Source organism: Eulemur rufifrons, chromosome 29, assembly GCF_041146395.1.
Source record: "Eulemur rufifrons isolate Redbay chromosome 29, OSU_ERuf_1, whole genome shotgun sequence".
Lineage (NCBI taxonomy): Eukaryota > Metazoa > Chordata > Mammalia > Primates > Lemuridae > Eulemur > Eulemur rufifrons.
This window is the reverse complement of record NC_091011.1, coordinates 44,096,681-44,116,469: the sequence shown is the minus strand read 5'-3', so window position 1 is coordinate 44,116,469 and position 19,789 is coordinate 44,096,681. Positions and strand designations below refer to the sequence as shown.

Below are 19,789 nucleotides of genomic sequence, written 5' to 3'. Positions count from 1 at the left end.
TTCCTTGGTTCTGTGTAAGTGCTTTTTGCAGAATGTGCTGACTTGATTCACTCTGAGCAGGTGAGGCTGTGGACAATGGGCAGTAAAGCATAGTAGTTACGCACAGAGGCTTTGGAGTTGAACGTGGCGGGGAAACCGGGCTCTGCCCGTCACAGGATGGCCTTGAGTGAGTGTGGGATCTTTCTGAACATACTTCCTCTTCTGTAAAATGGAGAAAGAGAGGTGCCTTTCTCATGGATGCGAGAGGATTCAAGAAGAAACTGCAGAGCGGTGAAAGACCCAGGGAACCGGTCAGTAAGAAACAGCTGCGAAGCTGCTTCTGAGCTCGGCTATCAAAGTGGGCCACGGGGCCCCACGGAGTGGCTGCACACCCTGGTCGGGATCACTGCTGGGGAGGCCATTTTTCAAAATTACCCCATTGTTGGAAGGCTCTTATAATCCAAGGCCCCTAGTTTCATGGGATTGGAACCTTTTGTAGCTCAAAGGAATCTGGAAATAATCTATTCTGAGCCCTCTTTTTCAAATGAGGGAACTAGGCTGTAGAGGTCTAAGCCTTAGACGTAGCCCCCCTTTCTCCCCAGTCACATGAAGGACCCCCTCACTCAGCCAGTTGTCCAAATCAGAAACCGGGGGTCATCCTTTCACCACGCGCTTCCCCAATTTACAGTGATCACCAGGTTCTAGACAGACATAACAGGTCTGTTTCCACCCTCATTTTTTTTTTCTCCCTAAAATCCACATTCCAGCCAGATTCAGCTGCTTACTTATGCCTTACAGACTGCATCGTCTCTCGGCAGGGCATTTAGGATGTTCCCCTTCCTCTGCTTTCACCGTTCTACTTCTTCCTATCATCCTTCACCTGGCTTTTACCTTGACCTGGCTGTCCTTTACCTGGCTGTTAACTGCATGTCTTTCCCTTCTTATCTCAAATGTCACTTCCTTCCCAAATCTGCCTCTGATACCTTTCTCCACTCCTAACTAGTTTAGTTCTACACCCTATCCTTGACTTTATCAAACCATTTAGCACAGAGCATTATATTTTCCTCTTTACTTGTCTCTCCTAATAGATTGCACACTTTCAAGGGCAGGGCAATAAGGGCTGTAAGTTTCTTTTGTTGTTTTGGTTTGGTTTGGTTTGGTTTTTAATCATTGACTCCACATCTAGTACAGATTTTGCCATATGGTGGGCCTTCAAGAAAGGCTTATAGAATGAGTGCATGAGTGAATAATTGAACACATAGTTCAGTTTTGAGATGCTGGTCCCAACATCCTTTCCAAGCAACTGGAGTTCTATTCTGCAAATTTCTTTGGAAGCTTCTGATCCTTAGTCTATGGGATGCTCCAGTCAACTGGCCACTGTCATGGACTCCTGAGTTTAAAGTTTTCTAGTTTTTGTGTTGTTTGTAGAGTTAGAAATAGCTTTAAGCTTATAGGTTTGATTTTTATGAACTTTCTTGAGGCTTATATTTTAAAGAAAACCAGTCAATTTAGAATGAAAAAGAAACAACATGCTCTTTAATGCTAAACTGAGTGAATTTTTTTTTTTTTTTTTTTGCACCATGATTCTGAAAACTAGTGTGAGTTAGGACCACCCAGGTTGATTATCTCCACAGAATCCAGAAGACTGTGTCCATGTTGTATAAAATTACCACTCTCACTTTTTTGGATGTCAACTGTTTTCTTGGCTGTGGTATTACGGATAAAATCTGATTTTAAAATAAATATAGTGGCCACCATTTAAGACACAGGCCCAGTTTTATGAAAAATTGGCTGTAATGCAATGAGGCGAGCTCAATGGGGGCCACCCTGAAGTTGCATCCTGTCCTTGGCCTTCTGCCAAATTGCTGGAAGGTAGAGCAGGCAGGGCTTTCCTGGCCCGTCCTCACGTGTTCCGCTAATAAACGTGGAACTGGCTTGGGAAAAGTGATTGACAATTAATTCTCAGCTGACAAATTTGCTTTCTTTGATTGTCTTCTCTGGGTCTCAGCTATGATTACTGCCCACAAGCAAAAATATCGCTTGCTGAGAAAGGCACCTTGCAGATTTTTAATTACTCCTGCTGCAAAATCACTCCTTGTTGAGTCATTAAAACATAGTAGGATTCTGTAGTATTTACATGGGAAAAAATCAAGTTTTATGATGAGGACACTTGGTATTACTGTCTCTTGGGTGAAGTAACACTTTATTTCATTTAATGTTCTTAATTAGGAGCAGATTAGTAACGGCCTTTAAATTTCCAATAAGCCCCACTTACCTAATTTTGCATTTTTCATGGTCAACTTTGAGTGTCGATAAGCTTTCCCAAGTTTCTGATATACTGAGATGGACATTTTTCCTTATTAATATATGCCATTATATTGCGTGTTTCCTTAAGAATTAAAAAAGGCAGAAGCGGAGAATGAGTAGCAGAGGCACCTTGAAATAGAGAAGTGAAGTTTTGGAGATGGAGTTCAGGTGTACTATTTTTGCACAGTGGTTGCACGTGTTAACATGTCATTTACTCTCTAGTATGTTTCTTGAATACCCAATGTTTAAAGTTAGAATAAATCTCAAAAAACCAAACCAAACCAAAAGTAGATTCCTTGCCTTTCTGTGTAGGACCTACATGACACAAAGTTTTGGACAATATGCCTGAAGTTTATTAAAAATGAGACAGGATTAGGCAGGTCTTTTTCTATTTACTCTGTGTAAGCTCTCTTAGGACTTCTCAGTTTCATTCACACTGACATGCTGTTGTCCTTCAATAAATTTTTCTTGAAAAAATGAGGGAAAGTTTTTTTTGTTGCTAGATATAGAAGTGGCTTTGTTGTGAGTTGGGGGTCACTAGGTATTGTAGAGGGGCTTCCGGAGGGGTACAGCTGATGGAAATTGCCTCAAATAATGTGCAGTTCTAAGATTTTATACCTATAAAGTAACAGTTACCAAAAGCAGATACTAATCCACTCAGTCAACACATTTTTTAGTGATCATCTGCTATGTGCCAGGCACTGGTCTAGGTATGAACATATTGTGGTGACCAAATAATCATGTATTTGCTGTCACTAAAGCTGACAGTTCATTTATGGCTTAACTCTTCGCTGTGATACCATACTATTCCTCATTTGATTCCTAAGACAAATTGTGCCTATCTTACTATTTTCGTTTGTATTTCAGTAGCTATTATAATAATTCCCTTTTCTTTTATTTCCCCCTTTTTCCTTCCATCTACTTTAAACTTTATAAGCGAATGTTGATATAGATCCTCCTTCTGCAACATCCTTTTTCTTACCTTAGTTCTATCTTTGTCTCTGTTGTATAGATAAACTTTGAAACTTGCTTCAGTAGTTTAAATGTTAAAATCGGAAAAGAAGGCTGAGCGCAGTGGTTGACGCCTATAAACCCAGCACTTTGGAAGGCCAAGGCTGGAGGATTGCTTGAGGCCAGGAGTTCGAGATCAGCCTGAACAAAAGCAAGACCTCATCTCTACAAAAAGTAGAAAAATTAGCCCGGCATGGTGGTGCATGCCTATAGTAGCAGCTATTCAGGAGGCTGAAGCAGGAGGATCACTTGAGCCCAGGAATTTGAAGTTGCAATGAGCTATGATCATACCACTGCACTCTCTCTGGGTGACAGAGCGAGACCCTGTCTCAACCAAAACAAAGAAAAATAAAATATGAGTACTTAAGCCCAAGGTGAATACTAACCAAAGTGTTGTGCCCGGTGCCATGTGCCCAGCTGCATTTAGTTTATAATCAGTGTGATGGCTGTCAGGGAGTAAGTCAAAAGTGACATGAACTCTTTCTGCTTTAGATGCCTTGACGTAAATTATGCTTCACTGCTTTGAAATGTACTCTGCATGCCTGCAGGAGTTAGTGTACCTGCTGGAGTGCCCAACTTGCCCCTGGGGAAGAAAGTATGTCTGATAACTAAATAATTGGGTTTGGACAAGCTTTGAGACAGGTTCATTTCTGCAAGCTCACAAAGCTTTGTTGTGTGGTAGCTGCACATCAATTACGATGTTATTATGTTTCAGATGTAGGGCAAATACCTCATCTTAAGTAATAACTATTATGAAAGAGAACAGGCCTGGAATTTTTAAAATTTCCTCTAGAATCCCACCATAGATCTTCTTTACTTGCTTTTTAATTGTCACTGTCCTGCAAAAACACAAACTGAGCACAGAATATGACTTTAAGAGGCCAATATGAAAAATATGATGTGTTCTGTAGATAGAATTTGTAAAAAAAAGAAAACTTATTCTAAATGATTTTTGTACTATATTTTTCTCCACAATAATTTTCTTCTTTCAGTTAGTATGTGTAATGAGATCCTGTGAAAATCATAATCAAGTAACAAGACATAATCAATATTGTTCACATGCCATAATACAGATTTTAGCCCAGTTTATTTTAAACCATGGTAAATTTATCCTACCAATACAAACAGTGTGTTTTATAGTTACAGATTTTCCTAAATAATTGTACTTTTCAGCCAGATCCCAACAATTCCTTCTTTGCACAATCCCAAATATGGAGCATGAGTATTATAAACACATACTCATCAAGAACTGATGCCCCAAAAGGGACAAGAAAGTCTAAAAAAGCAGACAGAATTTTTTTTAAAAAAAATTGTACCCCCGGTCAGAAACACTTTGCTTTGACACTTTCTTCCAAAACTGCATGAGAGAAACTTTCATCCCATGTGACAGAGGCAGGAAAAAAATCCCTCAACCATCAGAGAAAGCACTGGGCCAGTCATTATTAGATGGAGCAGTTATAGTGTTTTTTTCATCCTTTATACATGTGATTATATGTATTTAGGGCTTTCGCCTGATCTTCACTGCCATGCATTTATCATTTTCAGCTTCAGCCAGGAAAAGCATACGTTTAGTTATTAACTTTTCTTACTGACATCTACTTTTTTTTTTTTTTAGGCTGATATGCAACAGAAAAAAGAACCCGTTCAGGACGACTCGGATCTGGATCGCAAACGACGAGAGACGGAGGCTTTACTGCAAAGCATTGGTATATCGCCAGAGCCACCTCTAGGTACTTAAAAGTGCTTTGTGTCATTATTCCTTAAATTCAGCTTACGTGGGATGTACCATGTCCAGTGTTTACTATTCTTTTGTCTTTAGCTTTATTATTTTTTATTTTTTTAAGACATTCTATGGCTTACGATTCAAGTTGCATGTATATCGGGAATTGAGGGGGCTGGAAGGAGATGGGAGGAAAGGTTGTAGAGTCATTAGTGTTTTGCTGCTCATTGATTAGATGGTCAACTTTCTCCACTGTGTTACTAGTGGATTATTTTATACTTGTTAAATGAGTTGCCACTTGGTCAATACAGGAAATCTTGGAATGTCTTATTAAATGGTTCTTCATTTCCATTGCTAAATCCCAGCCTCTCTTTGCCAATCTAAATACTGTAAATCTGGTTATGAATTTCATAACCATTATAGGCATAGAGTTATTCCATAATGAAAATAGAATGCTCAGTGGGAAGTTTGAAGGCAAACTTCAAAAGGTGGCAGATTAGCAGCTAGTTAACAACTTTAAATTTATTTGACTCTATTGTATATCTTGATTTCATTGCTAATTTTCACTGCACACCCCTCCTCCAACTCATTCATTCCTAGTTATTGTCCATGACCTCATTTTATCACTAAGGCTTGAGTACTGAACTATTTGTTTTCTTTTTGTTGAAGGTAACTTGTGCATATTGTGTTTATTTTGTCATTACCTATAAATCTTTCATGTAATAATTTGTTTTATTTTTCTTTTATCCTTTTGTTTTCCATACATTTAAGAGGAATCCTAGAGTGTCTGTAAAACTACCTGATATCCAATATAGTAAAAAAAAAATCCTTTTAAATAATACATAGAAATAAATATAATATCAAGTCTCCTGTTTTAAATGGTTTGTCTTCTTTTAATTCCATCATTGGCTTTTATATTAAAAGAAATTTTTATTTATTTCCATAGTTACTTAAACTAAGGATAAAAATTACCTCCTGTACAACAAAATGGCAAAGATTGATATGAATAAGAACATATATAATAAGCCCGCAAATTATTAAGTATTGCTGGATACGATTTAATATATATACACCAAACTAAAACACCACTAAAAAGCATATTATACTCAATCTCAATTTGCAGTAGGTAAAATCATATGTCTAACAATGATATAATAAGCCCCAATAAAGATTAGATGATTTTGTTTAATTTGCGATCAGTTATGTTTGTGCCTCAAAATAGCCTTTGATATTCTGTTGCAATGTGAACACTGACTAAACACAATAGTAGTAGGATGTCCTATTCTCCCTGACCCTACATAAATCCAATAATTAAACCTTAAGAACAAAACAGATAAATATCCCTAAACCCTGACCAACTTTTGAACTAACCCTCCACCCCTGCCAAGGGCCCTGGTAAGAGGCCCTATTTTCGTTTTTCATCCATCTCTCCGCCTTACCCTCTGAGTTAGCACAGAGGGTAATCAGTGAATTAATTGTGGAACCACATGAAAATTCCTAGCTTCTTGACAGATCTGCCATTGTGTTATAGGATTTGGGCAAAATAGTTAAGCCCTTTACCCTATTAAATAAATAAAAGGAAATTGCACATGATTGAAACCAAATGGGAATCCGCACTTATGTATTGAAGTTTCTTTCTGCCCATATGGCTTCTTTGGCATCTGTGATACTGAGAACCCGTTGAATCATCTGGCCTGGAGCCATCTTGGCTATTCGGTGCAGCTTCTATCTGAAGGACATTTGGCTTGTATCTGAGGGATAGAGGAAAAAAATACATTAGCATTTCTTTTAGCTTTTTTCTTTTATTATCCTTGCTCTCAGATTTTCAGCTCGTGCTGCCCTTGATCTTTGAACTTGTTTCTCCTGTCTTCAGACTGGCAGTTTACATCTGGGCACACGGCAGTGTCTTCAAGAGCTGCTGTAGGCAAAGGAAAACAACCCAAACACAGTAAACAGTACAACGGGATGAAACTATTAATTAAATGTAAAAATAAAGCAGCCTGGCATTTTCCTTTGTTTTGAATGAGATTTTTAAATTACCAGGTTCAACATTTACCCTTTCTCTCTGTCACTTAGGCGCTCATAGAAAATGAAGTTTGTATTCTACAGACAATACATTGCCCTCTAAATGCAGTCATACAACAGACTTTTTCGACTTTCTTTGACCATTTAAAATTATCCAGAATCACTTATTTCATAATCTTTTGAAGTTTTATAGACACCTCGTTTTATTTCTTAATAGGTCACATCTATACTAACAAAATAATGTGAAGAATTGGAATTATCTGGATAGTTCATGCTAGAGAGATATATAACTTGAATTATCTGGATAGCTATTTTGATTCTCCATTTTACTTTGTTAGGGTGGACATGGCCTCGGAATCCCTAAGTTAATTCTGTCTAAATTCATTTCAAATTTTAATTTCCAAAATATGAAAATTCACTTGACTTTCTTCCTTTTCTTTCCTGTTTTTTTTTTTTTTTTTTTTCCTTATCCCATAATGCCTCCCGGCCATACAACCACTTTAATTTGGCCCATTTGTTTTGATTTGTCTGACACTGCTCTTCACCAGTGCAGCCGCTGCATTTTTTAACATGGGATACCTGTTATTTTCATTATTTAGTCCCAACCCCTATGTCTCCCTCCTCGAAATCAGTGAGCACTCCCAGTGAAGCTGGAAGCCAAGACTCGGGCGATCTGGGGCCATTAACAAGGTAAGAATTGTCCCTTTAAAAGGCCATGGTGGGACGTCAATAATACAAAAAGCACTGTTAGAACAATGTGAAATGTGCGTGCATCTGCATGTACACTCAGTCATTTTATGTTTATATTTATGGTGGCTTGCTATTTTTAGTGTCGTAGCAATGATCTTGAACTCAACAGAAATGATAAATGATAATTGTCCTTCCTTGAGTGGGCGAACTTAACACCATTTGTCTTGCTTAACAAATGCAAACACATCCATTAGCTTCGGCCAACAAAAAGTAGAGAAGGACCGAAGATAAGTTAAATATATATCTAGCTTCTCATTATTCTACTTTGGTTTTGGTTTCCATGAGAATCTTTGTGAATAGAACATTGAGATGTTCTAACCCTAAATTTAATTTTTCAGGCATCTTATTTATTTGCTCAATAGACTTGATTAGTTTGAAAACTCAGTGCTCAAAGTGTTTTTATTATTAGTATAGTAGTGGTAGTAGATATATCAGGGTTGGCTGCTTCTGTTTAGTGAGTTAATTGCCGAATTTTTATTATGCTATGTAGACTCATAGATTATGTAACTTCTGAATGTGGATAAATCCATTCTCTAGTTTGACCAATGAAGAGGTATCAAAAAGGTAAAGATGTGAAAAGAAGAAAGAAGTAGGTTCATGAATGTAGATGGAGTCACAGTAACTCCCTTAATCCAGTTGTCCTCACCAGGGTCCGCATGTGCAGGTGCACACAGGTGGGTGATATAAATGAGTGTGGCAGCTGGCAAACAAGCACCCTATTCTTAAAGGCCAAATGACCTCTTCATGGCTCAGACTGGTTGTGGGAACATGGACCCAGTTTTTCCATATCTTTCAATTTTTCCTGAGAAGCTACAAATTCAAATATTTATGCAATAATATCCTAAGTGTTAATTACTTTTATTAAAAGCAGTTATGGGCCAAATTTATCATGCGGGCTGGCAACTTGTGAGCCCTGGCTTTGACTCTGATTTTTTTTTCCTTTAAAAATCATAGAATACTGTAATCAAACTTCAAATAAAAAAAGAAATAATCATACCCAGCACTGCTATTGTAGCAAATCAACTTGTCTATGGACTTTTTAATCCGCATCTACCTTTGTACATTTCTTGCCACCATAAGAATTATTGCAAGAGAGGTATAAAATTTTGTATTTTTCTTTTTTCACCTAAGGCATTATCATAAGCATTTTCTTCTGAAGGTACACTGTTTTCCGTGCAGGCCTGGGTAATTTTGTAGATGAAAATATGGTTAGTCTAGTACTGTCTTGAGCTGTAGGCTTTTTTTGCTTTTTTGAAACCAACATGTAAGACTGGAATTACCTCGCCCATTTCTGCCTGTTGGTGTGCTTCAGACTTGAGTATTTTGTTTTGATAAGGCCTTTCAAAACCAGTGGACACTGCTTTCAATTAAAAAAAAAAAGAAAGTAAAGGGTTTTGTGGGACAAAGCTGGTTTATTTTAGCAAATCGCCTTTGTGATTTGGGGCAGCACATGTCTTCTCTCATCTTGTGCTTTGAACACTTCAAAAGGTCTTTGAGCAAAAAAAAAAAAAGTAATAATAACACAGTTGTATAAGACCTAACATTTATTCCCAGAGCTGGCACAATATAATCACATTCCATAGGGGGTCCACTGGTCTATCATTAAGTTAATATATTTGACCATTTCTGTACAATGATGGCGTGTGTCACTGCAGCTTAGCTTCAAGGGGTGCGGTTGGCAGCATTAAATTCTATTACTGACTTCACAGTTGATGAGCCCTTTTGAAAACTTTCTAGAGAAAGCTGACCTATGCCTTTAGGACTCTGGGGACAGCAGCAATTATGCCTTCTCAGAGAACGTCACTCTTCATTTCTTTCCCCTTCTTAAGTGATGATGATTATTATTTTTTTCTTAACTTAGTGAACCACTTTGGGAGAGGTGCAGTCCACTCCTACCCCACGCAAACACCGACTACTTTCAATTCTTCATAGGAAAGTTCTGGCAAGACTGGGTAACTAGAAGTCAATGAGTAAATCCCTTGCTAAGTACAGGTTTCATAGAAATGCAAGAAAATGGGCATTGAAAAAATGATAGTTTTCAGAAAAACTGAGCAGAGAGTTTGCTGGAGGAAAACACATTAGGAATAGCTTAGTAAATCCTGCCCTTGTTTTGAACTTAGGAAAGTTCCACATAAATTTATGTTTTTGCTTTAATAAAATAAATATGAAAGTTAAATTGCAAAAGAATGTTATATTTCAGTTTTTAAAACTCTACTTGGAATGGCTTTTTATGTAGAAGAAACATCTTTGAAAACAATTTATATTAACTTTAACACTTCATAAAACATTAGACTAGGAAAAAGAACTTAGTAATTCTTAAGACTATATATAACTCCGTAGTCACAAATTTGCCTATTTGTTTGGAATTTGGACTCTTGGAAAAATGGGGTATCTTTCAGAAGATAATTTAGGAATCAGATTAACACATTGGGTTATACCTAAAGGTGCACATAAATTCTGTCATTCATTTTCCAAAATTTCAAACCAAAGCTGAAATTTTCTTTAGAAAGCCAAGATTAGCAAATATTTCTTATAATCCCTATAACTGGCTAGTCTACAAATTGGCATACTCATTGTACGCTATTATAGAGAAAAGATTAAAACAGTGCTCTAAAAAAAGTATAACAAAAATCCCTTTTGGCCGGGCGCGGTGGCTCACGCCTGTAATCCTAGCACTCTGGGAGGCCGAGGCGGGTGGATCGCTGGAGGTCAGGAGTTCGAGACCAGCCTGAGCAAGAGCGAGACCCCATCTCTACTAAAAATAGAAAGAAATTATATGGACAACTAAAATATATATATATACAAAAAATTAGCCGGGCATGGTGGCGCATGCCTGTAGTCCCAGCTACTCGGGAGGCTGAGGCAGTAGGATCACTTAAGCCCAGGAGTTTGAGGTTGCTGTGAGCTAGGCTGACGCCACGGCACTCACTCTAGCCCGGGCAACAGAGTGAGACTCTGTCTCAAAAAAAAAAAAAAAAAATCCCTTTTAAGATAATTGAATAAAGAATAATTGAACAAATTATTTTAAGAATAATTGAATAAATTTTTTAAAAATGGGTGGAGAGTAGAAATATATAATAATTTTTCAATTATACTAATAAGATTTAATTAAAAAATTTCTTAACATAAAGTGTCAGAATTTATTTTGCAATTTCTGCTTCTATTGTTATAGCCCACTTCTCATTTACGGTCTATATTTGTGAGTTTTTTCTCTTTCTCTTGATCAGTTTTGGTAGAAACAGTCCTTGCTCAAGGAATCATCTTGGACAAACAGAAAGGTTTTGGATTTAAAAAAAACAATTTTATTAATAAAACATTTGAAAGGCTAGTTTTACATAAATGAAAAAATTCTTTAACATACTATTTGCAACTGGAACCCAACACAATATTAAGAGGATACTATGCTATGGTTAGTTCGTATTGAGTCAGAAATGCAAGGACAGTTTAGTATAGGAAAATGTGTGACCATAATTCAGTATATAAAAAGGTCAAAGAGGGGAAAGTAGTCATTGCAATATATACCTAAATGATACTTGAGAAATTTAAACACACTCCTTATTTTAAAGCTTAGTAAAGTGGGAATAGAAATATATTTTCTAAAGAATATTAATCTGAAACCAACAGCTTACTTTTTTTTTTTTCCTAAATAAGAGTGAAGCATTAACACTTTATAGTCCTTGAAGAAGAATGGCTTTTGTTTAGTTGAGCACATGTCTCTGTTCTTCTGGAAATGATGTTTTCCTTGGGAGTAGAGACTAAGTGGTATTTGAGGTTATATCCGTTGTATTTGATAAGTGAACTATGATGCTGCTTTTTACAGGTGAGGACACTGAGGTGCACAGAGAGCCTAAGTAATTTTCTCAAATTCCCACAGAACATAGCAATAATGCTGGGTTTTAACCTAGGCAAGTAGATTCAAGTTTTCACAGTCTATACCTCTGTCCTACATTCTCTCTAATGATAAGTGATACATGACCTACCCCAAAGGTTATTGTGAGGATTAGACAAAGTAATGCTCTGTAAAGCACTTGGAAAGTAGTTTGGCATGTAATAGATATATGTGAGTTTTAGCTATTATTATTATTGCTGGTATGTTTTCTCCATATTTTGATTTAGCCATTTTCCCAATGGGAAGAGATCTTTTTAGATCCTCTCGTAGAACATACTGGTGTCATTTTCAAATTTGGGGAGTATGCCTATATCTTCATCCAAATAATTATGTAAAAATGTTCAATGTGACGAGGCCAAGGACAAATTGTAGTGGGCGGCCCTAGAGACCACTTTCTGGGATGCCCAACCTTTATTCATTAACCTGCAGATATCAGCCAGAACTGAATCTATCTAAGTGGCAACATTCAGCCCACACTTATTCTTCTCATTCACGTGATGGCTCACAGGGGACTTTGCACTAGGACTCTTCTCATGATGAGTTGTGACTCCTTAGGGTTCTCAATGACAGAACTAAACCAGAAGCTGAACTGGCCTGCAGAAACCTAGGAAAGTGTACTGACCTCATAAACTTCACCTGACACAGAGGCGTAGACTATAGCCTGTCTCAAACCTGTCCCAGATGGAAGAAAACCTTCAAAACGATTCCAAAGATAAAATATCTCTCAATGTGATAACAGACTGTACAATCTCCTGTTACAATAATAAGACGTGTGCCACAACATCATTAACAAAATGGTCAGAAGGGGAGATTTCTGATATTTGTCTTTGGAGAGAAGTAGCCTGGAACAGATAGAGAAATGTCTTGGGAAGCACTTAACAGGAGAACAAAGGTCCAAAGGGAATGGAGTAGAGGTCATTCAGGCTTTCAGCTGTATGTGTACTCCAGATTAAATTCAGGGACAAAGGGACAGATTTCTGCGTTCCTCTCTGCTCAGTTTGAACATTAGGCCTCCATAGAGTTAATATGTAGTTACTTGATGGCAGAAAACTTTGGTAAAATACAGATATTTGATATTCTCAGCCTTTCCCTGTCTACTGCCTAGTGAGCACTCAAATAAGGAAATTAGATTGGCCTAGAATAATTTGTTTGTGGGCAACTTGTGCTGGCTGCTTGTAGTCAGCGCTTCCTTTACTGAGTGACTTTAGGAGAAGAATATGCGCTGAGGGGCCACTTGGGCCTAATCCCCAACAGAAAATCCTGAGGACTTTCATATTCAACCACAATCAGATTCTGCAGGATTCTTTGGAACTACATAAGCCACAAAGGACTTGACCCATTTTGGTGAAAACATCATCTTCCAAGATGCTCCAATGGATCAGAGACTAAAGGGAGGCATAAAGAAGCTATTAGTAAAGGTGGAAAAGTACATAAAACAATGCAAGACTATGGAGAAATCTAGTAAGGCTGTTAAAATTTTGTCCATACAAAATTTTTTAAAATTAGCATTATATAAAGAGAACTTTAGAGGATGCTACCAGCTAATTGACTTCAAGGATCAGAAATTGGAGTCAGTGATTCAAGACTGGTTAAAAGTCAGTCTCTTTGCAAATTAAAATAAAATTTACACCATAGGATTTTCTCTTTATGTAGCACATTAACTGATATAGCTAAAATTTTTTGATACCTTATCACTCTGTCTTCAGGCAGAGTGTACTGTGTGTACCCATATGGTTATCATACAGTAAGCATCTATTTTAGCAAGGGATTGATTAGCTTTCTTCTAGAGAAACTGCTTGCGTGACAGAAGGTCTTCTGTGTATGATTTAGGGAAAACATGTCCCTGCTCTATAATGGGAAGTCCTACATTTCTTTTGGAATCCAGCTCAGATGGCCTTTCTGTGTGGCTTAGTGTGGCCGTATCAGAGCTCCATTTTAGGGCTCAGGTGTTAGCCAGCCGAGGGAAGATTCTCACACAATAAATTCAGAAAATATCTTTCTTAAAAGAGCCTGATATAAGTATGTAGTGCATTGTTGCAATTTTATTTCTGACATCAGAAAATCTTTATCATCATCATTGCCAGCCCTAAGGAAGGAAATAATTGAAGCTAAGAAGTAAAACATTAACTCATTATTTAAATACCATCCTTACTTAATTGACATCATTTTAATAAATGTGACAGATTGAGTGATATGATGGATTTAAAGTGTCCTTATTATTCAGTGTATTACTTTTGGAAATGGCATTTAAAAATTAGATATTTAGCCATGACATTGAGTAGATATTTTCTGTTTGGCACTACGCTCACATAGTCCCAAACTGTTTTCACTGGCTGATTAGTAACGAGTGAGTTGTTTGACAGAGAAGACATGTGGAACAACAGTTCGGAGAAACTGGGGGACTCAGGAGAGCTCTCTGTAGCCTGCCCTGGAGCTGTGTCTCCATCTTAGAGAGAAAAGGAATGAACAGGAAAAGCTGGGTTGCAATACATTTGCTTCAGGGACTAAAGTTACTAAGGTCATTTGGTAGAGAAGATGCCTGGACTTCTTTTGATTCTCAGCACACACCAGCAATTTGGGCAGGATTTTAACGATAAGCTTTCTTTCTTCAGTGTGGAAGTGAGTCTGAAACTCTCCCTGGGACCATGTGGTGATGTCATGGCTTATAACACTGAGTTTCTTATAAATGCTTTGGTGGATATTAAGGAAGTTAGGCAGACATACCCTGATTTATTCGTTGTTTTTTTAAATAAAGAAAGTAAAAGCTATTTCTTTTGGAATTGACTTTTTCTCACTATTCACACCCGTCTATAGAAAAGTCAGGTAAGGGCTGTTCATTTGTTCATTCATTCAATAACTAGTTGAGAATTTATTATCTACAAGATACTATGCTAGACTCTCAAGAAATATAAAGATAAGGAATTATTCTTACTTCTAAAGAGCCCCCATCTAGTACATTGACAGGTTTAATTTGAAGCCATCTAAGAAAATGTTGCTATGTAGTTACAGCTCTCAAATATGCATACTCAGAGATGAGCAATAATGTCAGAAACCATTATGCCCAAATCATCTATAATTAATTTGTAGTATATTCGAGTGGGACAAGTGATTTTGATTCATTACATAGAGTCTTGACACATATTAGGCACTTGGTAAATGTTTATTGACTTTGTGTGTGCACACATGCATTCTTGCACTTGTGTGTTCTTGCACGTGCACAGCTTGCAAAAGTCTGGATGGGATGTGTGTAGGATGTGTGTAGGAATAAAAACACAGGTGAAAGCAAGGCAGCTCTCTGCTGTGAATTAAATCTTCAGATATTTTTCTATTCTTCTATTCTTGTCCCGTATGGAGACAAGTTGCTTCTAAATGAGGTTATTGAGGACAAATATATTTGGAGAGGAAGTCATCTGAGCTGGATCTTCAAGAATGCACATGTTTTGGACAAGTAGAGATGGGAGGAAGGCATTTTAGAGGATAGGCTGTAGAATGTATATTAAGGAGTCAAAAGAAAAAAGATCAGAATCTGGGAGACTAATATAATCGTTCAGACAGTTGAGATTTCTGACTTCCATACCTGCAACTATTCATTGAATTCACCTGGGAACTTGTTAAAAACACGTATACCTAGGCCATAGATCTGAGATGAGGTCTGGGCCACTGGATTTTTATATTACTTTTGAGGTCCGAGAACTAGTTTGGGGGAACCGTTAGTCAGACAAGAAGGACTGAAGATCTAAACTAGGATTGTGGGAGTGGAGAAGGAAAAGAAAGATGAGACAAGGAAGGGTGCAATGGCTTTGGTGTAGATGGACGGTTTAATGGGCATATGAAAAAGTGGAACTTAGAGCTCAATGGTAAGGAGGACTTTGGGATTATTTTTGCAGAAGATGTATGGACATCTGTGCATTTTCTAGGGTTAGAGTTCAGAGGTGTGGAGAGAAGACGGGACGCTGGTTAGAGAAAGCCTGTCTTTATGGGGATGGAAAGAGTAATGGCCCTGCCAAAAATACAGTGAGAGAGGAAGTAAAAGAACAAGATTTTCAGGGTCAAGGAAACTGAAAGAAAGAACTTGCCATGAAAGAGCCAAAAGTGACCAGGATTAGAGAGATCAAGGATGGGGAATAAGAATTGACCATGGGATTTGATGATTTGGGCATCATTGTTATCATCATCACTTTTGTCACTATTATTGTTTATGCTGTTTTATTTTCATAGGCTGGGTTCAGGGGAATAAAATTAGTCCAGGAGCAATTCTATTTTTATGATTCTTGCCACATATTGGCATGTTACTTCCCCAAAACTGTACTCATTTAAACACCACCAGCAATGTGTGCCAGTTCCTCAGCCACATTGAGTGTCAGCATGACAAATAACTACTGCCTTCCAAATAGTTATTGGACTGCTCTTTCTTGTAGCCAAAACCCAGAAAAGGTAAGAGCAAAAATACTCTTTAGGGAAGAATTCCAAGGCTTTCTATTCTGAGTTCTAATTAAACTGGAAAGAAGAATGGAAACCATCAACTTACTCTTGGTAAGAGCTGAACAGGAAGAAATTAACCTCTCCTCAGAGGGCAAGGAACATGCAACATGGACATCATGTCTTTCACTCCTAAGTTATACTTTCAACAGATGGTCAAGGATTTTTTTAACTTTCACTACCTTCTATCTAATAAACTGAAACTGGGCAAATAAAATTGGACCAATGAAGGGGGATTTTTTTTTTTTTTAAAGTTGGATAGTACGGAATTAGCAACAAGATTTAAAACATGAAGTTCAATTTTTTTAGTCTCTTAGTAGGTCACTGCTAGTTTGAAGAATTTTGACGTTTTGTCTCCTTCTGTAAAAATAAATATTGAAAAACAAATGGATCCACAAATTGTAAACTAACTATTACATGGTAGCACTTTTTGGATGAGATGCCAGAGGCTGCATTGTCTATGTTCAGTGTCAAATAAGTAAATGATTATTGTCCATGTTGTGGGAAGCTTCTGTACATTATATTTTGAAACAAAGTTGGAAAATGTGGCCTTAATTGGCATGTCCAGAATTGCCAATCCAACCATGGGACCGTAGAACCATAGCAATGCGCCTGAGCCCAGAGCAGGTGAAACAGTATTGGATTATTCAGCATCTGTGCAAACAGCGGGTCCCTTATGAAAGAGATCCGAGATCCTCACTCAGTCCCTCAGAGAGTTAACTTAGGAGATGAGCTAAAACTGATTAGAGAACACAAATGCAACTCATAAAAATAACCAAAGAAACAAAATGAAGATAGTTTCCCAGCCAGGAACACTGGACAGAAATCCAAGTGACATAGTTAAAGAAAGATTGTATCAATCAGCAAGGGCTGGCTCGGTCATCCCAGGATTAGAGAAAGAGGAGATCTGGGCAGCAGTGAGGGGGATTCTGGGTTTGGGGGAAAGATGAGGACCTGGCATGTGGAGGGCAGGGGACGCTCTCACAGTTAAATATTCAGCTTCACCTGTTCTAATCCCAAAGACACTGCCAGTCAACTGGCTTCTCAGGAGTTCAGCTTTAAGGAAAATGACTTTGTCAGGCTTGTATGATTTGTCTGCCTAGCAGTTATTATTCTCATGATAAATTGGTAAATTGACATAAAAAATATAATAGTCTAATAAGACTTAGTAGACTAACTCAACCACCTAAATTCAATAAACTAGGCACTAATAAAAATGAGTTTAGGTCCAGATTCTACCCCATCCGTCAAGACCAGGTCAAATAGAATCTCTAATCTTTTCAGAGGAAGTGTGTCTCCCGGATCTGGCTTCCAAAGGTTGATGAAAGTACAGGCCAGTGCCTGGCTGGCTGGCACAGAGCAAATACTCAGGGAAAGGAAATTATAACTATCATTATTCTTAATCGATCTTTCTTGTGGCATTTATTAATTTTTTTAGCTCATATTTATTGAAACCTTAAACTGTGCCAGGCCCCGGGCAAGTGATGAGAACTACCTACCGTCTTCCTGGTATGTTATCAGTATATCGTTAGGCATAAACATTCCTGTCGCTCAATTACTTCACAAAATGTAAAATTCTTAAGTGTAAGTCGCTCGTCCCTCCGTGCACCTGTGGTGCTGCATGTATGGCATGTTTTACTTTCTGCCCTGTTCTAGTAAATTATTTATATATGTTTGATCTCCCCATAAGAAGTGTAAGTTCCTTGAGCATTCTTTTGAGCCTCTATCACAGTATTTTATATATTTGGCCCTTAATAGATGTGTATTAAATAAGTAAATGAATGCCCTTATCAAAAATGTTCTCTCCCCTGTATGCATTGATTGGGCCATTCCAGAGACTAAAAAAATACAACTCATTAATATAGCAAACAGGGTGATTTGTATATGAAAAGAATTTTTAAGAGTAAATTATGTTCCTATACATTTGCTTAAAATTTTACTACTTCTTTCATTTTGTAAATAAACCAACCACCTGGCAAGATTTCAAACTGTACAAGAAGCTGTGGGGAAAATCACCATTTTATTTTCAATGATACAAAAATGGTTGGAAAGTAAGATCTCTGTTGATCGGTTAAATAAATTATTCCACCTAGAGAAGAAAGAGCTAAAAGGCAGTTTAATAATCATTCTATGTTTTAAAATATCAAGCAGAGAAGAACCTTAAAGGTCCTTGAGGGCTACATACTCATTTTGAGAACAGAAAGAGATTTGCCTGATGCCACAATAGAGCCACACCCAGAACACCGACCTCCCTAAGATTCTGCCACCATCCGTGGGGACACTTTCCTACAAGTTTGCACAGAAAAAAGTCAACGAACACTTAATATGCATTTCTACACTCTCTTTGGAAACACAAACAACCTTAGCCCACTTAATGTATTGGCTGTAAGTTCCTTTCCAAAAAAAAAAAAGTACATTCTGTGCAAGTAAAAATTCTGTGCAAGTCTGACCACCCCACAGATAATAATGGGAAAAGTGAAAAGAAAAACTGGCACACTTGATAGCACTCTTGGCTTTACTCCTTACCCCACAGCTTGTTACTGACAATAACTGTGAAATCTTTTGCTAGATAACATATGTGCTACGGGAGCAGGGCTGCTGTGTGCTGTTAGTCGTATCCATAGTACCACCTTTGTTGTTCTGGCTGAGTACATGCAAACTCTGGGGTACTAATCTGTGGACTTCTTAAGTGGGTGATTCTGATAGATTCACTATTTATACTTCTTAAGGGTACAGTGAGTTCAGGTGATCTGTCCAATAAAGTATCAGCAGAGCCGGACCACCTGGGAGCTGCCGCATTCTTCACCTGCCTGAGAGATGTGGAAAAGGTCAACAAAGGTTATCCCATCGGAAACCTCAAGGCAAATTGAGGGCGAAGTATCTGATCCCACGCCCTGCAAGGCACTGCTTCTGACAGTCAGCAAGAGCTGGAGGCTGTTCTGTCTGCAGCAAAAAAATGCCTTTACATTTGATGTCCAGAGATATGTGAACAACAACTATGAGTTACTTTAACGGATTCCATTACTTCTACCATTTGAAACAAGGTGAAAGAATCCATGTCCAGAACCAAGAAGGGCTGCTTTTCTTGAGCAGGGAATGAGTTCAGAGCAGGGTTTCTCACCCCTGGCTGTACATGAGAATCACCTGGAAAGCTTTCAAAAACACAGATAGCTGAGTCCCAGCCCAGACATTCTGATTTAATTGGTCCGGAAGTGCCCTGGGCCTGAGGCCAGCCTTCAGCAGATCACAAGTTTGGATGCTGATGTATTTGAGCATCAGTGATGCTTTCTGCATGCTGACTGCTGAAAGCAATAGTCTAGCCACGTCTCCAAGGGTGGTCCCGCGGTCAGCCTTGGAAACATCACCTGGGAACTTGTTAGAAACACAAATTCTCAGGCCCCACTCCAGATCTAATGAATCAGAATTTCTGGGGTCAGAGATCAGTGTTCTGTATTTTAACAAGCCCCTCAGGTCATTCTGATGAACATTAAAGTTTAAGAACTATTGATCTAAGGCAAGTCCTGGTTGTTCAAACTGTGGTCCACAGACCGGCAGCATCCATATTCCCCGGAGCTTTTTCAAAGTGCAGAGTTTCAGGCCCAGCCCCGAAGACCTTCCAAATCAGACTC

The 19,789-nt window shown here is 38.0% G+C and overlaps 1 protein-coding gene across 5 annotated transcripts in view; it reads left to right on the top strand.

The window, feature by feature from the left end:
* The window catches only part of DYNC1I1 (dynein cytoplasmic 1 intermediate chain 1), a 356,211-nt gene that overhangs the window by 93,181 nt on the left and 243,241 nt on the right, over nt 1-19,789 (top strand). For 3 of the 5 annotated variants that reach the window (XM_069461334.1, XM_069461331.1, XM_069461330.1), the window contains 2 exons: nt 4,913-5,027; nt 7,642-7,732. In XM_069461334.1, the coding sequence (XP_069317435.1) occupies nt 4,913-5,027; nt 7,642-7,732 (206 nt within the window). Of the gene's footprint in view, nt 1-4,912; nt 5,028-7,590; nt 7,733-19,789 lie in introns of all 5 variants that reach the window. The other 2 variants (XM_069461333.1, XM_069461329.1) reach the window with 1 other exon arrangement.